General features: G+C 46.8%; 1 protein-coding gene and 1 long non-coding RNA gene across 6 annotated transcripts in view; one reads left to right on the top strand and one right to left on the bottom strand.

The window, feature by feature from the left end:
* Positions 1 to 19,861, bottom strand: part of PLPPR3 (phospholipid phosphatase related 3) — an 85,592-nt gene that overhangs the window by 24,650 nt on the left and 41,081 nt on the right. For all 5 annotated transcript variants that reach the window (XM_056517999.1, XM_056518000.1, XM_056517998.1 and 2 more), the window contains 3 exons: positions 19,069 to 19,195; positions 16,883 to 17,068; positions 16,665 to 16,794 (listed from right to left, as the gene is read on the bottom strand). In XM_056517999.1, the coding sequence (XP_056373974.1) occupies positions 16,665 to 16,794; positions 16,883 to 17,068; positions 19,069 to 19,149 (397 nt within the window). In that variant the 5' untranslated portion in view covers positions 19,150 to 19,195. The remainder of the gene's footprint in view (positions 1 to 16,664; positions 16,795 to 16,882; positions 17,069 to 19,068; positions 19,196 to 19,861) is intronic.
* On the top strand, positions 2,538 to 13,968 carry LOC130268107 (uncharacterized). The gene is made up of 3 exons (XR_008843480.1): positions 2,538 to 3,298; positions 12,522 to 12,631; positions 13,526 to 13,968. It is a non-coding gene; the product is annotated as an uncharacterized LOC130268107 (long non-coding RNA).

The following is a 19,861-nucleotide window of genomic DNA, read 5'->3' as shown; positions in this document are numbered from 1 at the left end:
TTAAAGTCAATTATCTAAAGTCTATTACAAGTATAATTGGTCCCAGCAAGCTGCGAGGTCCTTCTGTGATTCTGGCCTAGCTGTAGAGACTATAACAACTGTCTGACCTCAGTAAAGCCTCCGTTAAACCATAACCTGGTCGTGGACTTTCATTTCACTGCCTAGCCATTGGGATAGCAGATATATCGTTTGGGCGGTTCCAGATACCCAAAAACCACTCTGGCGTCATAAACATTAGGGGTTAATAACACCTTGCCCCTGGGGTTAATACCATCTTGCCCCATCCACCTACACCGCTACACCCGTGGTCCCGCCATTCACTATGGCTCACCACAAATGTGTACTGCTGCCAACTCTGACTGGACAAAAGAAAACCTGTGTGAGCTGGTAGTAGATGGTAAAAAGATGATTGCTTTGCTAGAGCCTAGGGGTATAATATGTCGGGTGAAGACCAGTTGCGGAAAGCTGGACCCTGTCATAGTGTCTATACAGGCAGATATTTGGGGTTATAAAACTGTTAATGTCTGCTTTTCTACTCCCTATGGTACCGTGAGTCACATGGTGGCAATAGAGCCCTCCTTGGAGTATGATATCCTAGTAGTACTGGGGATGGGTTTTTCATTTTTTCAGCATTTATGGGAAGACTGTTAGGTTACTAGAGCAAGTACCCCTGATAGGTCCACAACACTTGACTGGCACCACACACTAGTTGAGATTTACTCAACAGGGGCTGAGGGCGGAGGGGGCTTAGCAGTCACTAGCTATATGTCAGATAGGGGTCTGCCAGAGTCCTGGGTTTGCTGAAGAACAGACCGCGAGTCAAGTCCAAGAGGATCCAGAGACTCAAGTGACAAGTGTGCCTCTGACTGAAACAGAGTCTTCAGTAAAACCAGAAATGGAGAAGGTGCCGGAACAGGGGTTCCATCCGCCAGTTAAAGAGGAGCCCAAGGGGGGGGGGGGGGGGCTGAAATTGTATGGTCATCTGGAAGAGGTGATGTTGACAGAAAAAGAAGCTACAGTGATGGCTGTGGATAATGCAGAAGTACTGAAGAGAGTACATGTGGAGCTGGGTGCTGCGGTTACGAGTCCTGAGTGACGGAGATGTGATGTCTGGACCAGAGATGGATCGTGACCAGGAAGGTCGAACCACTGAACCAGATGTTGTTGCAGACCTTGGAGCTCTAGACGTCTCTGCCGGGCAGCGGAGAGACAGTGGTGAAGTGAAAGAGAAGACCGCAAGAAACTATCCGGGAGTTACCCTGAGGACGAAGGGGCCAAGATCATTGCAAAGGGGACGACAACTCCTAAAGGAGGAGAGGAGTGAGAACGAGTTGGCTTGAAGGAAGAGACAGGTCAAGGACAGGTGACATGTCAGAGGACAAGAGAATGTCTCAAGGTCCAGCAGCGAGAGTGAGGAGACCGCTGTAAGGCTAAGTTTCCACTTGTTTTTTTTTCTGGCAGTTTTTGGAATACTGCCACTGCAGTTTTTGAGCCAAAACCAGAAGTGTATTCAAAAGGAATGGGATATATAAAGGAAGGACTTACACTTCTCCTCCCTTATGGATCCGCTTCTGACTTTGGCTCAAAAACTGCAGTGGCAGTATTCCAAAAACTGTCAGAAAAAAGTGGAAACTTAGCCTAAGTAAAAGACAATCTGGTCTTTGTAAGAAAAGGGAGCAGATCCAGAATCTTGAAGAAACCTTACAGATGGTTTCTGCTAAATTGTTGCAAAAGGAAGAAGAGTTTCATCACCTGACAAATGAGAAAGAAAAAAACTCTGGCATACTTGAAGAAAGAGCAAGAAGCGAAGCTTCAGCTGCAGAAAGATATGGAGCTCCATAAAAGTGAGTATGTGGCTCTGCAGGATGAACTGTCCCGCTCCCAGAATCATGTGACCAGCAGGGAGGGCGAATTGGAGAGTCTGGCCAAGCAGATGTCATTCAAGGAGGCAGAGCCGGCGTTAAGGGGGGTTCAAACCGGGCAATTGCCCAGGGCCTCCATCACCCAGGGGCCCCCCTGCAGGCGGCTACAGTGTTTTGCAGCTCCGGGAATGTGTGAAGTGAGCCTCGCTGCTGCTTAAAGGCTCTCAGCAGAGGCCTTCCATGTAGTGCTGGCAGGGAGAGGCTGGGCTCCTTTAACACCCCCCCCCCCCCTCACCTGCTCCTCCTCACCCCTCCTGCTGCTGGTAGATCGCAAGTGTATGGCCTGTCTGCCGATGCATGAGGGAGCCTGTAGGATCCAAGAAGCACTGAACCCGCCATCAAAACCTAGATGCTGGAGTATTCTCTGCCCCAGCAGGCTCTCACTAAAAGTAAGTATATTTAGATCTAGTGCAGTGTTTCCTAACCAGGGTGCCTCCAGCTGTTGCTTAACTATCACTCCCAGCATGCCCAGACAGCCAGAGGCTGTCCGGGCATGCTGGGAGTAGTAGTTTTGCAACAGCTGGAGGCTCCCTGGTAGGAAAACACTGATCTATAGTGTGTGAACATGTGTAACTATCCTTACATGCATTTATAGTGTGTGTGTACAGCATGAATGGGATGGGCCACCTTCCCTTCCATGTTTATTTAGTCTCTGGGCAGATTAGGGGACATACTAGGTTATGTTTAGGAAGGAGTTAATACTGTTCTAACTCAGGTGCTGAGTTTCTCTCATAGGTGCCAGCTTGTTGCTGGGCAGATATTCCACAGATGCTGATTGGTTACCCCAGTAACGGCGGGAAGAATTATTTCTATTTAATGAGCAGCTGGAGCGAGCTGGGGTCTATCCTGGAGCAACATCTGGAGAAGTATCATCGTCTGTCATTATGTCCTGCTCTACTACTAATGATCTCTACCTGCTGCTGTTGGATAAGGCCTCTGGTCCGGGGGGCGAAGCTTGGCTTCGGCTTTGTCTTCAGGATTCTTCAGCTCCGGAGTCGCCCGAGGAAGGAGTACTGCGCTCTTCAGCTTTGGACCCATCTCTGGTGCAAGCCTCTCCCGGAAGTCGCGGCACTAGCGAAGGGGCGGAGTTCCGGGAGGATGCTCCGTCCGCATCCACATCGGCTGACGTCATCATCACTGGACCGGTATCCGAGGACATCACTTCAAGAGCTCCGGAAGCCAGAAGATCTCCTGAACAGCAGCGCTGGTCGCTCAGGAGTGCGAGCCGGACGAAGAGGAAGAGTTTTTCGCCGGTGGTTGCCAGCGGTAGCCAGGCAGCTGCTAAGAAGAGTCCCGTCCCGCCCCCCCATTCATCTGTATCCGGATCGCCGAGGAGAAGGAGGCAAGCCCTGCAGCTCCGGTGAGGACATCATCCGGTGAGTACGATGCCGCTCATTTATTGGGACGTAGGGAGGTAGCTGAGTGGTCGGGTGAGACACCTGGGCATAGCATTCTTGCGGGCATGGCGGCCTTCTTTAATATGGTGGCTGCCTTGCCTGCAAGAGAGCAGTTGACTACCCCCTCCCCTCCGCAGTTAGCCCCCAGCTCTGCTTGGACCCCTCAGCCCAGCGTGTCCTCAGTTAACCTTGGTAGTTATGCAGCTTCCCCTGTTTCTGTGCACCCCTGTCAATCAGCCAGCATTGTGGATTCGTCCCCTGTAATTAATCCTGTTCCCCCTCATGAGAATCCTCCGGTAATTCCAGTAGCTGCTGCTCAGAGCACAGCGGTCACCTCAGTGGATCTACATTCTTCCCCCTCCTTGTCCGTGCCTGGCATATGTATGAAGGAGGCGATTACATGTGAGCTGTCTCCATTGGGTTTCCATTTATCTGCCAGTACTAAGGAGCGGATCTGGAGGGGGGAGTATGTCGATATATTCTCATTATTGCCGTCTGTGAGGGAGCAGGTTAAGGGCAAGACGGTAAGAAGGAGGATAAGGAAGATGATAAGAAGAAGGCACAGCCAATTAAATAGTTTAATAATTGGGTACAAGCCTTTTGTATATTCGCAGCTGTCATGGGTGAGAAGAAGCCTAACTTGTGCTCAGCATTATTCCAACACCTGGATATTATTCTAGAGGCATACAGGAATTTGGGGGGGGAGGGGGGGGGGTAGCTTGGATAGGCTATGATGAAATGTTTGTTCAAAAGATTGCAATACACCCTCACATAAGGTTTGGACAAAAGGATGTCGGGTTATGGTTAAATCTTATGTTGCCTCAGAGGTCTCGCAGCTTGCCTGCCACTGGCCATGGCTCCTTTCGCAAGGGCGTGTGTTTTGCCTTCAATGAGGGCCAGTGCAAGTGGCAGGCTAACTGCAAATATCGCCACGAATGCTCGCACTGTGGTGGAAATCACCCAGCCAGCAAATGCTTTTGAAAAATCACTTTGTCCACCCAGGGCGCCCTTTCCATCCGGGAGGCGCTTTCCCGTAGCCTTGACTCCAGTGTCTCAAAAACATGTTGCCATTTCTAAGCAGGTTCCCAGACTCTCAGAGAGCTAACTTGCTGATAGAGGGTTTCTCCATTGGTTTCTGTGTACCTGAATTTACTGGTAGGGGATGCACCTGGGTGGACAACTTGAGATCAATCACACAACATTCTGACATTATCAGGGATAAAATAAGGAAGGAAATAGAGATAGGCAGAGTGGAGGGCCCTTTTGAGACCCCCCCCCCCTTGAGATCAATTACACAACATTCTGACATTGTCAGGGATAAAATAAGGAAGGAAATAGAGGAAGGCAGAGTGGAGGGCCCTTTTGAGTCCCCCTCCCCTTTAGCAATTTTAGGTTATCTCCTTTGGGAATTGTTCCTAAGAAGGAGCCAGGAGCCTTTAGATTAATTCACCATTTGTCCTATCTTGCTCAGTCTTCTCTAAATGATGCTGTTAATATTGATGACTTTCTGGTGGAATATGCATGTTTTGACTCCGCCTTAGCCAAACTGCGCAATTTAGGTCAGTGTGCTCTAATGGCTAAGGCGGACATCAAATCAGCATTTCGGTTGCTACCGGTTAGGGAGACAGATTATAATTCCCTTGGATTTCATTTTGACAACAAATTTTATTTTGATAAGGCACTACCCATGGGTTTTACACTCTCGTGCTACTACTTTGAGGCATTTGCGTCCTTTCTAGAGTGGTCAGTTAAGCAGGTTTGCCCCGTGGGTGATATGTTACACTATCTGGAGGACTTCCTGTTTCTAGGTCAGAATGGTAGGGATGACATCCATAGATTGTTTAAGGTATTCACTGATATCTGTGGTTTGTTCGGTGTCCCCTTAGCTAATGATAAAACAGTTTTCTCCTGCCAGAAGCTAACATTTTTGGGTATTACTATTGATTCAGGTTACATGTTGTTTTCTTTACCTCAGGATAAAATTGCAGCAATGTTAAGTAGTATAAATGTTTTAATGTTTAAGAAAAAAGTTACCCTCAGGGAGTTGCAAAAGTTATTGGGTTCGTTAGTTTTTGCAGCGAGGGTTATTCCCATGGGCAGGGTATTTTCAAAAAGATTATACTTGTCTACCAGAGGCATTAGGTCTCCAAGGTGTCACATTAGACTTGATAAAGCTCTTAAGGAGGACCTGTCTTTATGGGCTGAATTCCTGAAAAATTTTAATGGTGCTTCAGTCTGGCAGTCTGATTTCATAGCATTATCTGAGTTAGGTATTTTTACGGATGCCGCGGGTGCCTTTGGTTTTGGAGCGTATTTTAATGGTCTTTGGTCAGCTGAACGATGGGTTGAGGCAGGCTTAACCTCTAACATTGTTTTGCTAGAGTTGTTCCCTGTGGTAGTGTCATTAGTTATTTGGGGTCACTTATTTAGGGATAAAAGATTTATTGTTCATACTGACAACAAAGGGGTGGCCTTTGCTATTAACTGCCTATCTGCCAAATCTGACCCAGTTATTAAGGTTCTGCGACACTTAGTTTTATTGTGTTTGCGCTTAAACATCTGGCTTAAGGCTACATACGTTAAGGGCACTGTTAATTGTATAGCTGACTCTCTTTCACGGGGACAGTTTTACAGGTTCCACCAATTATGCCCGGAAGCAGCCAGGGAAGGGATACCGTGTCCACCTCACTTATGGGATCTGGTGTGGGATTAATTCAACAGTATGCAAGGATGGTCAGAGTGGTGTGACTACTGCACAGTTAGTGGATGTTCCTATGAAATTTCAGACATTAACTGTGCCCTGCATTTCTTATCTTTGTTGCTGTCCAAAGAGTTGTCCCCCAGTTACGTGGCTAGCTATTTGGCAGGTATTTCCTTTTTTCAAAAGTGGAGGGGTATTAGGCCCATCAACTCATTTTACCAGGTCAAACAGGTAATGAAAGGGTATCATAAGGCTAAGACCTCTAAGGATAGGCATCCTCCTATAGTCTTCTTTACGCTCACAAAACTGTCTGAGGCCTGTAAAGTAGTCTGTCTAGACAGCTATGAATCAGTTCTTGGCTTTCTTGGCTTTCTTTGGTGCTCTACGGGTAGGAGAATTTACTGCACCTAACAAACACGCTGTTTCTCCTTTATCTTTTAGGGACATTGCTGTTTCCCCCTCGGGTCTGTCTATTAGCATTAGAAGGTCTAAGATGGATCTCCTGGGGAAAGGCAAGAAATTGCATATTGTCACGATGCCGGCTGGCAGGTAGTGGATCCTCTGTGCCAGAGAGGGATTGGCGTGGACCGTGCTAGAGGATCGGTTCTAAGTCACTACTGGTTTTCACCAGAGCCCGCCGCAAAGCGGGATGGTCTTGCTGCGGCGGTAGTGACCAGGTCGTATCCCCTAGCAACGGCTCAACCTCTCTGGCTGCTGAAGGTAGGCGCGGTACAAGGGAGTAGACAGAAGCAAGGTCGGACGTAGCAGAAGGTCGGGGCAGGCAGCAAGGATCGTAGTCAGGGGCAACGGCAGGAGGTCTGGAACACAGGCTAGGAACACACAAGGAAACGCTTTCACTGGCACTAAGGCAACAAGATCCGGCGAGGGAGTGAAGGGGAAGTGAGGTGATATAGGGAAGTGCACAGGTGTAAACACTAATTGGAACCACTGCGCCAATCAGCGGCGCAGTGGCCCTTTAAATCGCAAAGACCCGGCGCGCGCGCGCCCTAGGGAGCGGGGCCGCGCGCGCCGGGACAGAACTGACGGAGAGCGAGTCAGGTACGGGAGCCGGGGTGCGCATCGCGAGCGGGCGCTACCCGCATCGCGAATCGCATCCCGGCCAGAGGCGGTATCGCAGCGCCCCGGGTCCGTGGAACCGACCGGAGCGCTGCAGTGAGGGGAGTGTAGCGAGCGCTCCGGGGAGGAGCGGGGACCCGGAGCGCTCGGCGTAACAGTACCCCCCCCCTTGGGTCTCCCCCTCTTCTTGGAGCCTGAGAACCTGAGGACCAGACTTTTGTCCAGGATATTGTCCTCAGGTTCCCAGGACCTCTCTTCTGGACCACAACCCTCCCAATCCACTAAAAAGAAGGTTTTCCCTCTGACCTTTTTAGAGGCTAAAATTTCTTTGACGGAGAAGATGTCCGAGGAGCCAGAGACAGGAGTGGGGGGAACAGATTTGGGAGAGAAACGGTTAATGATAAGTGGTTTAAGAAGAGAAACATGAAAGGCATTAGGAATACGAAGAGAAGGAGGAAGAAGAAGTTTGTAAGAGACAGGATTAATCTGGCGCAAAATCTTGAAAGGACCAAGATAGCGTGGTCCCAACTTATAGCTAGGGACACGGAAGCGGACATATTTGGCGGAGAGCCATACCTTGTCTCCAGGGGAAAAAATGGGAGGAGCTCTTCTCTTCTTATCCGCGAATCTCTTCATGCGTGAAGAAGCCTGTAAGAGAGAATTTTGGGTCTCTCTCCATATGATGGAGAGATCACGAGAAATTTCATCCACAGCGGGCAGACCAGAGGGCAAGGGGGTAGGGAGGGGGGGAAGAGGGTGACGGCCGTACACCACGAAAAACGGGGATTTGGAGGAAGATTCAGAGATTCTGAAATTATACGAGAATTCGGCCCAAGGTAGAAGATCTGCCCAGTCATCCTGGCGGGAGGAAACAAAATGTCGTAAATAGTCACCCAAGATCTGGTTAATTCTTTCTACTTGTCCATTGGATTGAGGATGGTATGCAGAAGAAAAATTTAATTTAATCTTGAGTTGTTTACAGAGAGCCCTCCAGAATTTAGACACAAATTGGACGCCTCTATCCGAGACGATCTGCGTAGGCAACCCGTGAAGACGAAAAATGTGTACAAAAAATTGTTTAGCCAACTGAGGCGCTGAAGGAAGACCAGGAAGAGGGATGAAATGTGCCATTTTGGAGAATCGATCAACGACCACCCAAATAACAGTGTTGCCATGGGATGGGGGTAAGTCAGTAATAAAATCCATACCAATCAGAGACCAAGGTTGTTCGGGAACAGGCAGAGGAAGAAGAAAACCAGCGGGCTTCTGGCGAGGAGTCTTATCCCGGGCACAGATAGTGCAGGCTCGCACAAAGTCCACCACATCAGTCTCTAGAGTCGGCCACCAATAGAAGCGAGAGATGAGTTGCACAGATTTCTTGATGCCCGCATGACCTGCGAGATGGGAGGAGTGACCCCATTTGAGGATTCCGAGGCGTTGGCGTGGAGAAACAAAGGTCTTTCCTGGAGGAGTTTGCCTGATGGAGGCTGGAGAAGTGGAAATGAGGCAGTCAGGAGGAATGATGTGTTGAGGAGAGAGTTCAATTTCAGAAGCATCTGAGGAACGAGAGAGAGCATCGGCCCTAATGTTCTTATCAGCAGGCCGAAAGTGAATTTCAAAATTAAATCGGGCAAAGAACAGAGACCACCTGGCCTGACGAGGATTCAGCCGTTGGGCAGACTCGAGGTATGAGAGGTTCTTGTGATCGGTGTAAATAATAACTGGAAATCTTGATCCCTCCAGCAGATGCCTCCATTCCTCAAGTGCTAATTTAATGGCTAGAAGCTCTCGATCCCCGATGGAGTAGTTCCTCTCCGCCGGAGAGAAGGTCCTAGAAAAAAACCCACAAGTAACAGCATGCCCGGAAGAGTTTTTTTGTAGAAGGACAGCTCCAGCTCCCACTGAGGAGGCATCAACCTCCAATAGGAAGGGTTTAGATGGGTCAGGTCTGGAGAGCACGGGAGCCGAAGAGAAGGCGGACTTGAGTCGTTTAAAGGCGTCTTCCGCTTGAGGAGGCCAAGACTTGGGATCGGCATTTTTTTTGGTTAAAGCCACAATAGGAGCCACAATGGTAGAAAAATGTGGAATAAATTGCCTGTAATAATTGGCGAACCCCAAAAAACGTTGGATGGCACGGAGTCCGGAGGGGCGTGGCCAATCTAAGACGGCAGAGAGTTTATCTGGATCCATTTGTAGTCCCTGGCCAGAGACCAAGTATCCTAGAAAAGGAAGAGATTGGCATTCAAACAGACATTTCTCAATTTTAGCATAGAGTTGATTGTCACGAAGTCTCTGAAGAACCATACGGACATGCTGGCGGTGTTCTTCTAGATTGGCCGAAAAAATTAGGATATCATCAAGATATACAACAACACAGGAGTATAACAGATCACGAAAAATTTCATTAACAAAGTCTTGGAAGACAGCAGGGGCGTTGCACAGGCCAAAGGGCATGACCAGATACTCAAAGTGTCCATCTCTGGTGTTAAATGCTGTTTTCCACTCATCCCCCTCTCTGATGCGGATGAGGTTATAGGCGCCTCTTAAGTCCAATTTAGTAAAGATGTGGGCACCTTGGAGGCGATCAAAGAGTTCAGAGATGAGGGGTAAGGGGTAGCGGTTCTTAACCGTGATTTTATTAAGTCCGCGGTAGTCAATGCAAGGACGTAGAGAGCCATCTTTTTTGGACACAAAGAAAAATCCGGCTCCGGCAGGAGAGGAGGATTTACGGATAAAGCCCTTTTTTAGATTCTCCTGGACGTATTCAGACATGGCAAGAGTCTCTGGGGCAGAGAGAGGATAAATTCTGCCCCGGGGTGGAGTAGTGCCCGGGAGGAGGTCGATAGGACAATCATAAGGCCTGTGAGGAGGTAGAGTCTCCGCTTGTTTTTTGCAGAAAACATCCGCGAAGTCCATATAGGCCTTAGGGAGACCGGTTACTGGAGGAAGCACAGAGTTACGGCAAGGGTTACTGGGAACCGGTTTTAGACAGTCCTTGGAACAAGAGGGCCCCCAACTCTTGATCTCCCCAGTGGACCAATCCAGGGTTGGGGAATGAAGTTGAAGCCAGGGAAGTCCAAGGAGAATTTCCGAGGTGCAATTGGGGAGGACCAAAAGTTCAATCCTCTCGTGATGAGGTCCGATGCTCATTAGAAGGGGCTCCGTGCGGAAACGTATGGAACAGTCCAATCTTTCATTGTTTATACAATTGATGTAAAGGGGTCTGGTGAGACTGGTCACTGGGATGTTGAACCTGTTGACGAGAGAGGCCAAAATAAAATTTCCTGCAGATCCGGAGTCCAAGAAGGCCACAGAAGAGAAGGAGAAGGCAGAGGCAGACATCCGCACAGGCACAGTAAGACGTGGAGAAGCAGAGTGGACATCAAGGATTGTCTCACCTTTGTGCGGAGTCAGGGTACGTCTTTCCAGGCGGGGAGGGCGGATAGGACAATCCCTCAGGAAGTGTTCGGTACTAGCACAGTACAGGCAGAGGTTCTCCATGCGGCGTCGTGTCCTCTCTTGAGATGTCAGGCGAGACCGGTCGACCTGCATAGCCTCCACGGCGGGAGGCACAGGAACAGATTGCAGGGAACCAGAGGAGAGAGGAGCCGAGGAGAAGAAACGCCTCGTGCGAACAGAGTCCATATCTTGGCGGAGCTCCTGACGCCTTTCGGAAAAACGCATGTCAATGCGAGTGGCTAGGTGAATAAGTTCATGAAGATTAGCAGGCATTTCTCGTGCGGCCAGAACATCTTTAATGTTGCTGGATAGGCCTTTTTTAAAGGTCGCGCAGAGGGCCTCATTGTTCCAGGATAATTCAGAAGCAAGAGTACGGAATTGTACGGCATACTCGCCAACGGAAGAATTACCCTGGACCAGGTTCAACAGGGCAGTCTCAGCAGAAGAGGCTCGGGCAGGTTCCTCAAAGAGACTTCGAATTTCCGAGAAGAAGGAGTGTACAGAGGCAGTGACGGGGTCATTGCGGTCCCAGAGCGGTGTGGCCCAAGCCAGGGCTTTTCCAGACAGCAGGCTGACTACGAAAGCCACCTTAGACCTTTCAGTGGGGAACTGGTCCGACATCATCTCCAAGTGTAATGAACATTGGGAAAGGAAGCCACGGCAAAGCTTAGAGTCCCCATCAAATTTATCCGGCAAGGATAGTCGTAGTCCAGAAGCGGCCACTCGCTGCGGAGGAGGTACAGGAGCTGGCGGAGGAGATGGTTGCTGGAGCTGTGGTAGTAACTGTTGTAGCATAACAGTCAGTTGAGACAGCTGTTGGCCTTGTTGCGCAATTTGTTGTGACTGCTGGGCGACCACCGTAGTGAGGTCAGCGACAACTGGCAGAGGAACTTCAGCGGGATCCATGGCCGGATCTACTGTCACGATGCCGGCTGGCAGGTAGTGGATCCTCTGTGCCAGAGAGGGATTGGCGTGGACCGTGCTAGAGGATCGGTTCTAAGTCACTACTGGTTTTCACCAGAGCCCGCCGCAAAGCGGGATGGTCTTGCTGCGGCGGTAGTGACCAGGTCGTATCCCCTAGCAACGGCTCAACCTCTCTGGCTGCTGAAGGTAGGCGCGGTACAAGGGAGTAGACAGAAGCAAGGTCGGACGTAGCAGAAGGTCGGGGCAGGCAGCAAGGATCGTAGTCAGGGGCAACGGCAGGAGGTCTGGAACACAGGCTAGGAACACACAAGGAAACGCTTTCACTGGCACTAAGGCAACAAGATCCGGCGAGGGAGTGAAGGGGAAGTGAGGTGATATAGGGAAGTGCACAGGTGTAAACACTAATTGGAACCACTGCGCCAATCAGCGGCGCAGTGGCCCTTTAAATCGCAAAGACCCGGCGCGCGCGCGCCCTAGGGAGCGGGGCCGCGCGCGCCGGGACAGAACTGACGGAGAGCGAGTCAGGTACGGGAGCCGGGGTGCGCATCGCGAGCGGGCGCTACCCGCATCGCGAATCGCATCCCGGCCAGAGGCGGTATCGCAGCGCCCCGGGTCCGTGGAACCGACCGGAGCGCTGCAGTGAGGGGAGTGTAGCGAGCGCTCCGGGGAGGAGCGGGGACCCGGAGCGCTCGGCGTAACACATATATTCCGACTTCCTAATAATAATTTATGTCCTGTAAAGTGTGTAGAGGTTTATATGGCTATACACCCAGCTGGTTATACACGATTTCTCATGCATAGGGACGACTCAGTGCTTACCACTTTTCAATTTAAGTATGTTTTAAGGAAATGTGCTGAGAATGCGGGTTTTGGAGATAAGGGAAACAGCCCTCATTCATTCAGAATCGTGGCGGCAACTAAGGCCTCATTGGCTGGGTTGGCCGTGGAAGACATCAAGAAATTGGTCAGATGGCAATCTGACAGGTACACAATTTATATTCGCCCTGAACTGTTAATTGACTGTTAATTGTTCTTTTCCAGATGAAGCTACCTCCATTGTTTGGATTATAGGACACTCCTTTGTCCATTGGGCCAGGAGACAGGCGGCAGTCAGACCGTATGGCCTAAATCTGAGGTTTCCGGTTAACAAGGTCTGTGTCTTCTGGGGAGGTAAACGTGGGCTAACGTGGTCAGAAGTATTTGATCTGTGTTTGAGTAAAGCTGCCATTTGGCCCTGCCCGGATGTGTTGATTTTACATGTAGGAGGGAACGATGTAGGTAGAATGAACACATCCTTATTGTTTCAGAACTTTAAACAGACTGTTTTTGCACTTATTGACATTTTTTCCTCTACTATAGTGTTTTTTTCTGAGATAATCCCCAGACTCTCCTGGGCTTGTAGGAAGGACCGCTTTCTGGACAAAATCCGTAAGCGCTTAAATAGGAGCATGGAGAAATTCATGTCTACTGTCGGTGGGTTCTCTTACAGACATGTGGACCTGGAGGGCTTCATACCAGGGTTATACAGATCAGATAATGTTCATTTATCCTACATAGGGGTAGATATTTTTAATACGGGTCTTCAGAATATTATTGAGAAGGCCACGGTTGTGGGGTAGGCATGCCTGTAGTCAGGCATGCGGTTGGGGGTGTCACCCAGAATTTCTGGGTGGACAGCTGAGTTATGGAGTGATTATACACTGTTGGTTATTGGTTTATTGTATGGTTTTTAAATTGTTATTTATTTATGGATTTATTTATTCAGTTATTTATTTATTAATTGTTTGGTTTTATCAATAACATTATTTCCCTCAATAAACGGCCGTGGCCTTTTACCCCAACAGTTGTTTGTATTCTTTACGGGTTGGTTGGAGGGGTATGGGGGTCCCTATCTCATGTAAAGGCCCTGGAGGGTAACGTAAGGGCCACATGAGATGGGCCACCTTCCCCTCCATTTTTATTTAGTCTCTGGGCAGATTAGTGGGCAAACTAGGTTATGTTTAGGAAGGAGTTAATACTGTTCTAACTCTGAGTTTCTCTCATAGGTGCCAGCTTGTTGCTGGGCAGATATTCCACAGATGCTGATTGGTTACCCCAGTAACGGTGGGAAGAATTATTTCTATTTAATGAGCAGCTGGAGTGAGCTGGGTTCTATCCTGGAGCAACATCTGGAGAAGTATCATCGTCCCATCCCTCCCTCCCTGTCACGGTCTGTTTACGAGGGCGTCACCTTTATGGGTGGACAGCTTTTTTCTTTTTTGCTTTATTTTAGCTACTAGTGGGGGTGTCACCCAGAATTTCTGGGTGGACAGTTAAGTTATGGAGTGATTATACACTGGTGGTTATTGGTTTATTGTATGGTTTTTAAATGGTTATTTATTTATTCAGTTATTTATTTATTAATTGTTTGGTTTTATTAATAACATTATTTCCCTCAATAAACGGCCGTGGCCTTTTACCCCCAAAAAACAGTGTAAATAAAAATAAACATATATGGTATCTGCGCGTGCAGAAATGTCAGAGTTATAAAAATATATAATTATTTAAACCGCACGGTCAATGGCGTACGCGCAAAAAAAATCCAAAGTCCAAAATAGTGTATTTTTGGTCACTTTTTATATAATGAAAAAATGAATAAAAAGTGATCAAAAAGTCTGATCAATACAAACATTGTACCGCTAAAAACATCAGATCACGGCGCAAAAAATGAGCCCTCATACCGCCCCAAATGCAGAAAAATAAAAAAGTTATAGGGGTCAGAAGATGACAATTTTAAACGTATACATTTTCCTGCATGTAGTTATGATTTTTTCCAGAAGTACGACAAAATAAAACCTATATAAATAGGGTATCATTTTAATCGTATGGACCTACAGAATAAAGATAAGGTGTAGTTTTTACCGAAAAATCCACTGCATAGAAACGGAAGCCCCCAAAATTTACAACATTTTTTTTTCTTCAATTTTGTCGCACAATTTTTATTATTTTTGACGTTTTGTCGTAGATTTTGGGGTAAAATGACTGATGTCATTACAAAGCAGAATTGGTGGCGCAAAAAAATAAGCCATCATATGGATTTTTAGGTGCAAAAAGAGTTATGATTTTTTAAAGGTAAGGAGGAAAAAATTAAAGTACAAAAACTTAAAAACCCCTGGTCCTTAAAGGGGTACTCCACCCCTAGACATCTTATCCCCTATCCAAAGGATAGGGGATAAGATGTCAGATCGCCACGGTCCTGCTGCTGGGGACCCCCAGGATCGCCGCTGCCGCACCCCGCTGTCATTACTGCACAGAGCGAGTTTGCTCTGTGCGTAATGACGGGCGATACAGGGGACAGAGCAGCGTGACATCATGGCTCCTCCCCTCGTGACATCACAGCCCGCCCACTTAATACAAGTCTATGGCAGGGGCGTGACGACCGCCACGCCCCCTCCCATAGACTCGTATTGAGGGGGGCAGGGCCGTGACATCACGAGGGGCGGGGCCGTGACGTAACGATGCTCCGGCCCCTGTACTGCCCGTCATTACATGCAGAGCGAACTGGCTCTTAGCAGTAATGATAGCGCGGTGCCACAGCGGCAATCCCGGGAGTCCCCAGCAGCGGGACCGCGGTGGTCTGACATCTTATCCCCTATCCTTTGGATAGGGGATAAGATGTCTAGGGGCAGAGTACCCCTTTAAGGGGTTAAAAAAGTAGTTGTGTACAACACCAGCCGGTTAGTACTTTTGCCTGGCCTTTCACAGTATCTAGGCCCTTGAGATTTTAACAGGTACAACACAGTGTGCAACTCACTGCTCTCTGTCCCTTTCTGTAATAGAACGCTGTAGACAGTGACTGGGAGGTAAATCACTGCAGTAAGAATGCTTTTCTGTGCAAAACACAGCGCTGTCTGTCCCTCTCTCTGTGCAACAGAACGCTTACTAGGAGGTGAATCGCTGCTGGAAAAAAGCTTTTCTGTGCAACACACAGAGCTGCCTGTCCCTATCTATCTCTCTGCAGTGAAAGGCTGAAGTGACTGGCCGCAATATGGCTGCTGGTTATATGGGGCTGTGACATCACAGGGGTGACTGGCTGCTGATAGGCTGCATGTGATTCAGGCATTGAGCTGTGTAAGGGGCCCAAAATTTGATGGCAGCCCTGATATGGATAATGCAACCCGCCAAGGTCAGTATAGGACCAGTGGTGTGGTGGCGGGTCAAGTAATCTTAACAGTATTTTGCCAGGGAGCGCCCTGATCCTTTTTTCTTTCTCTCCCTTTTCCCATAGTATACTTTTGAAATCTTTATAGATGACCCAAGGTCACTCTTACATGGCCCTGTGATATTACAACACAGGCCCTGGTAGCTGCCTCACCATCACATTGCCGCTGACATGTTTGAAGGGGCTGGCTACTTGACTGTAAAGCTAGCTAAGAAGGGAAATTTGTACACCACTTTTTTCTATCCCACCCCAGGCTTCAATCCTGAATCCACTGCTCTAAAATTTATATTGCCGAATGAAATACACAAATTAATTTTGTAACAAGAAATTCACTTTTGTCTTCTTTTAGTTCAAATGGTCACTGTCAGATACAAAAACTTTTGATATGTTGTAAAGCATGTAAAACCAATAGGTTTTGCAATTGCTTTCATTAGAAAATTTTCAGTATTTCATACTGAAAAAGCCAGTCAAACAACTGCCCCCCCCCCCCCCCCCCCGCCTGCTTGGACACATACTAGTCCTGATGTGTCCATGCATAATCACCATACACCATGTCATGGACACACTTCTTTGATTGACAGCTGTGAGTGCAGGGAAAAATCCTCCCACTGTCAGCTTGTGTCCTGCTACTGTCAGTGAGGACAAGCTGGGAGTTGTAGTTTTGCTAATACAAGGGGAGATGTGAGCAGACAGCATACTGAGGGAGGGGGCGGAGACCTGCACAGTGAGGCCACACCCCCTCCCTTTGAGAGGAATTCAGACTAGTGAGCTAAATTAAAAGTGTAATAAAAAATAAATAAAGGTGCTAGACACATAAAAATTAGATGCACGTGGTCAGGATTAGGTACTAAGTGATATATAAAAAATAAATTTTGGTTGGATCTGATGGGTACGCATTAAGTACTTTCAACACACACACATTTTTTTTTTATGCAAGTGTTAATTTGTATGTGTTTGTATATGTGTTACAGCATTTTACTTACCCACAAAACGCACTGTCCTGCGCAGGAAGGAGTTGAAATTGCAACCACCCGCATTAATGCTTCCTTCAGAGCTTCCATGGCCCTTCAGTTTGGACTGTATACAATATAAGACTCCTTCTCCGACCATAATCTGGTATAGAGTATATAAGAACATGTCACCACTCGCATTATAATCTGTTACATCATTTTGTATTCATTTAGAAAATTCATTTACTTACAGAGGCTGCAGGAGCAGCAAATGCAAGGCTCAGCAACATGAGAAGAGGAATGAGCTCTTCATTGGTTTCAACATAAGGCATGGAAAGTGACCGGTCATGACACTGGAATCCACCTTGAGCTGGCCTGAATATGTCTGTTAGCTCCAGAAAATATAAAGAAACTATGGAGGAGGCCACAATTGGCAGCTAAAGGAGGGAAAGAATTAGAGTAGTTAGATTGCTATGTTGTGCTATGTTGAAACATATTTATTGTTCGCAGATAAGCATACAGATTTCTGTGTCTGGGTACAGTGAAATCTACTTATAGAAGATACTGTAGGTTTCCATTTTTTAAGAGGTTTTCCTAAAAACACTGCTTGCCAGGGCTGTAAAATAACAAAGCAAACTTATATTGCTTGGTTCAGCTCTGATGCTCTCGTCCGCCCTGGTCCCTCACTTACCAAAATAACACATTATCCAGGTTCTCCTTCTTACTAAACAATCACTGAGGCAACTCTAAGTTCGGAATTTCAGTGTCAGTGCAGGGAGAATGTTTTTTCAACTTCACTGGGGTGGACCAGAGTGCCAGAACTGAACCGGGCAGTGCAAAATGCTTTATTGTGTTGCCATAGCAGGCTGTCATTTGTTTTATAACCTAATTTAAAAAATACTCCTATAAGGACTTTACAATTACTGCAGTACAACCACTACGTGTATGAGTAGTCTAATGATACATAGGATTGTTGACCACAACCATCAAGCCTGTGGTATAATTATTGGATCTGACAAATGAAAATCTGTCCCACAGCTCATGCATTTTTGCTCATGTTTCTACTTTTCTCTTGTTTGCACATGTGGAAATTCATTCATATGATGTGAAATGTGGGCTAATAGTATCTGACAATTCTTTAACTATATTGATAAGGAAAGTCAGAACAAATTGCTCTTGGGGCTGTTACTTTGCTGTCCATAATCTTACTTTACATACAGTAATCTGCAGTAGATGCTGAAAGAAGTCAGAAAGATAGTGGCTTCTCCTCTTAGGCCACATTCACATCATGATTAGTGCCTTTGTGGCACAGATACAATTCCTGAAGCTCAACTACAATCTTATCTGTGCGGAACAGGTACAGATGCATTCACGGAACAGATACAGATGCATTCATGGGTCATTTTAAGCCACTAGCTGACTAGGATCGGGTCTGTGTGGGTCATAGGAGTAAAGATACATCACACCATAAAAACCATAAAGACATGTTTCGAGCGCAAGAGCTCTTCCTCGGTCACCGAGGGAGAGCGCTTGCGCTCGAAACATGTCTGACTGACTGTCGTTTTTATGGTGTAATGTATCTTCAATAAAGCTGCTTGCAAAGAAGTGCTGGACCCTCTGTAAAGACTCAGAGCGCCAGAAAGCATCAAATCATTTTTTTAGCAAAAGCTATTGTACAATGAATGTCAAATCTGATTGGTTACAATGGGTTTGGATGATAAAATATTTCATATGCTTCATACATAAGGTGTATATCTGTATCATATTATTCAGCATGAGAATAAATGTCAGCCATGAGATAAAGGGGAAAAAGCTGCCTTATATAAACGTGCATTAAATGTCTGCTCCAAGATTCTGTCTGAGCCACTTTCTATAGATGAGCTCAGGGTACAATATGGAAAAGATCCAGCTAATCTACTTAGTTTGCTGAATCTGAAGTACTGTCGATCGAGATGCAGCTATTTTACGACTGGATGTGAACAACGCCTTTATAACATTGATCACAGCCAGACATATGAGACCACTATACTAGAAGGAGAAAAAGACTCCTACTACACAGAGCAATAAATATTAGGGTAGATTTGTCGCAAATAAATCTGCAACAAATCTGCCACATATGAACATATCCTAACTGGTCCATTTAATCTTGCTATCCATGATTATTGATCAATACAGCCAGACCTTTCCATCCCCATGTAGAAAGTATTATTTCACCCCAGTGTGTAGTATGGCTTGTGCATACAAAAGAATCTGGGTTAATAGCTTTGAGCCATTTCTGTCAATATTTGGCAATAATATCCTTTGCATTACTTATGCATGGGTCAGATCCGCTGATGCGTGTCAGTGATTTTCAGTAAATATTCCACATTTTGTTACACAGCATTGAGTTTTTAACATTGAAAATTGAGCGATTGATCATTTGGTTGAAAATACTTACCTCTACAAAATAGAAGCAAGGCAACAGAGTCATACTGTCCTTGGGAGGGCGAACTTTGCTTTTATCCTTAGGGGATATCATGGCACCCAGTGGGGTGACTGGTAAGATGGAGGGGCCCGTAGGACGCCTGTGGACATAAAAAGCAGATACTATTATTAAATGCAATGATTCATTAACTTTACCTATATAAATAGAAAATCAGAGTGTCATAACCAACCCTGTAATTCACTAACTCAGAGAAGCTTTAGGCAATGGTCTTCTCTTAGTTTGTCTTTTTTGAACATTTCTGCACTGAAGGCTGTGAGGTCAAAACTGCAGAAATAAGTATAGGGGGACTAGGCACAAGTGTAACCGACAGGACTCTATGTGAACTAAACGGGTTGTGGATATACTATAAAATACCAAAATATTGTCCTGCTGCCCCAAGTTACATCTCTATTATAATCAGGGAATGGGAGATGATATGGATGAAAAGAAATAAGTAAAATTCTGACTTTTTTTTATAAACAGACAGGGGTGACCAAGGTAGTATGGACTTGTAAGGTATCTTCATCGTGCCAATATTTGATGTGACTACAGAGTGAGAGATCTATTTTATATAGAAGAATGTAAGACCATTAGCAAAAGCCTCCATTCTGGATAAGTGAACAGCATATGTTTGCTATGGGGATTTCCTTTTACCCTGGACAGTTCCTAAAATGGACAGAGATGTCAGCAGAGAGCACTGTGCTCATGATGTCAGCAGAGAGCTCTGTGTTTCAAACGGAAAATAATTTCCACTGTAGTATTCAGC

The sequence above is a fragment of the Hyla sarda genome, chromosome 1 (genome assembly GCF_029499605.1).
Source record: "Hyla sarda isolate aHylSar1 chromosome 1, aHylSar1.hap1, whole genome shotgun sequence".
NCBI classification, from domain to species: Eukaryota; Metazoa; Chordata; class Amphibia; order Anura; family Hylidae; genus Hyla; species Hyla sarda.
The sequence above is the reverse complement of the archived record's forward strand: the minus strand, read 5'-3'. Positions and strand labels throughout refer to the sequence as shown.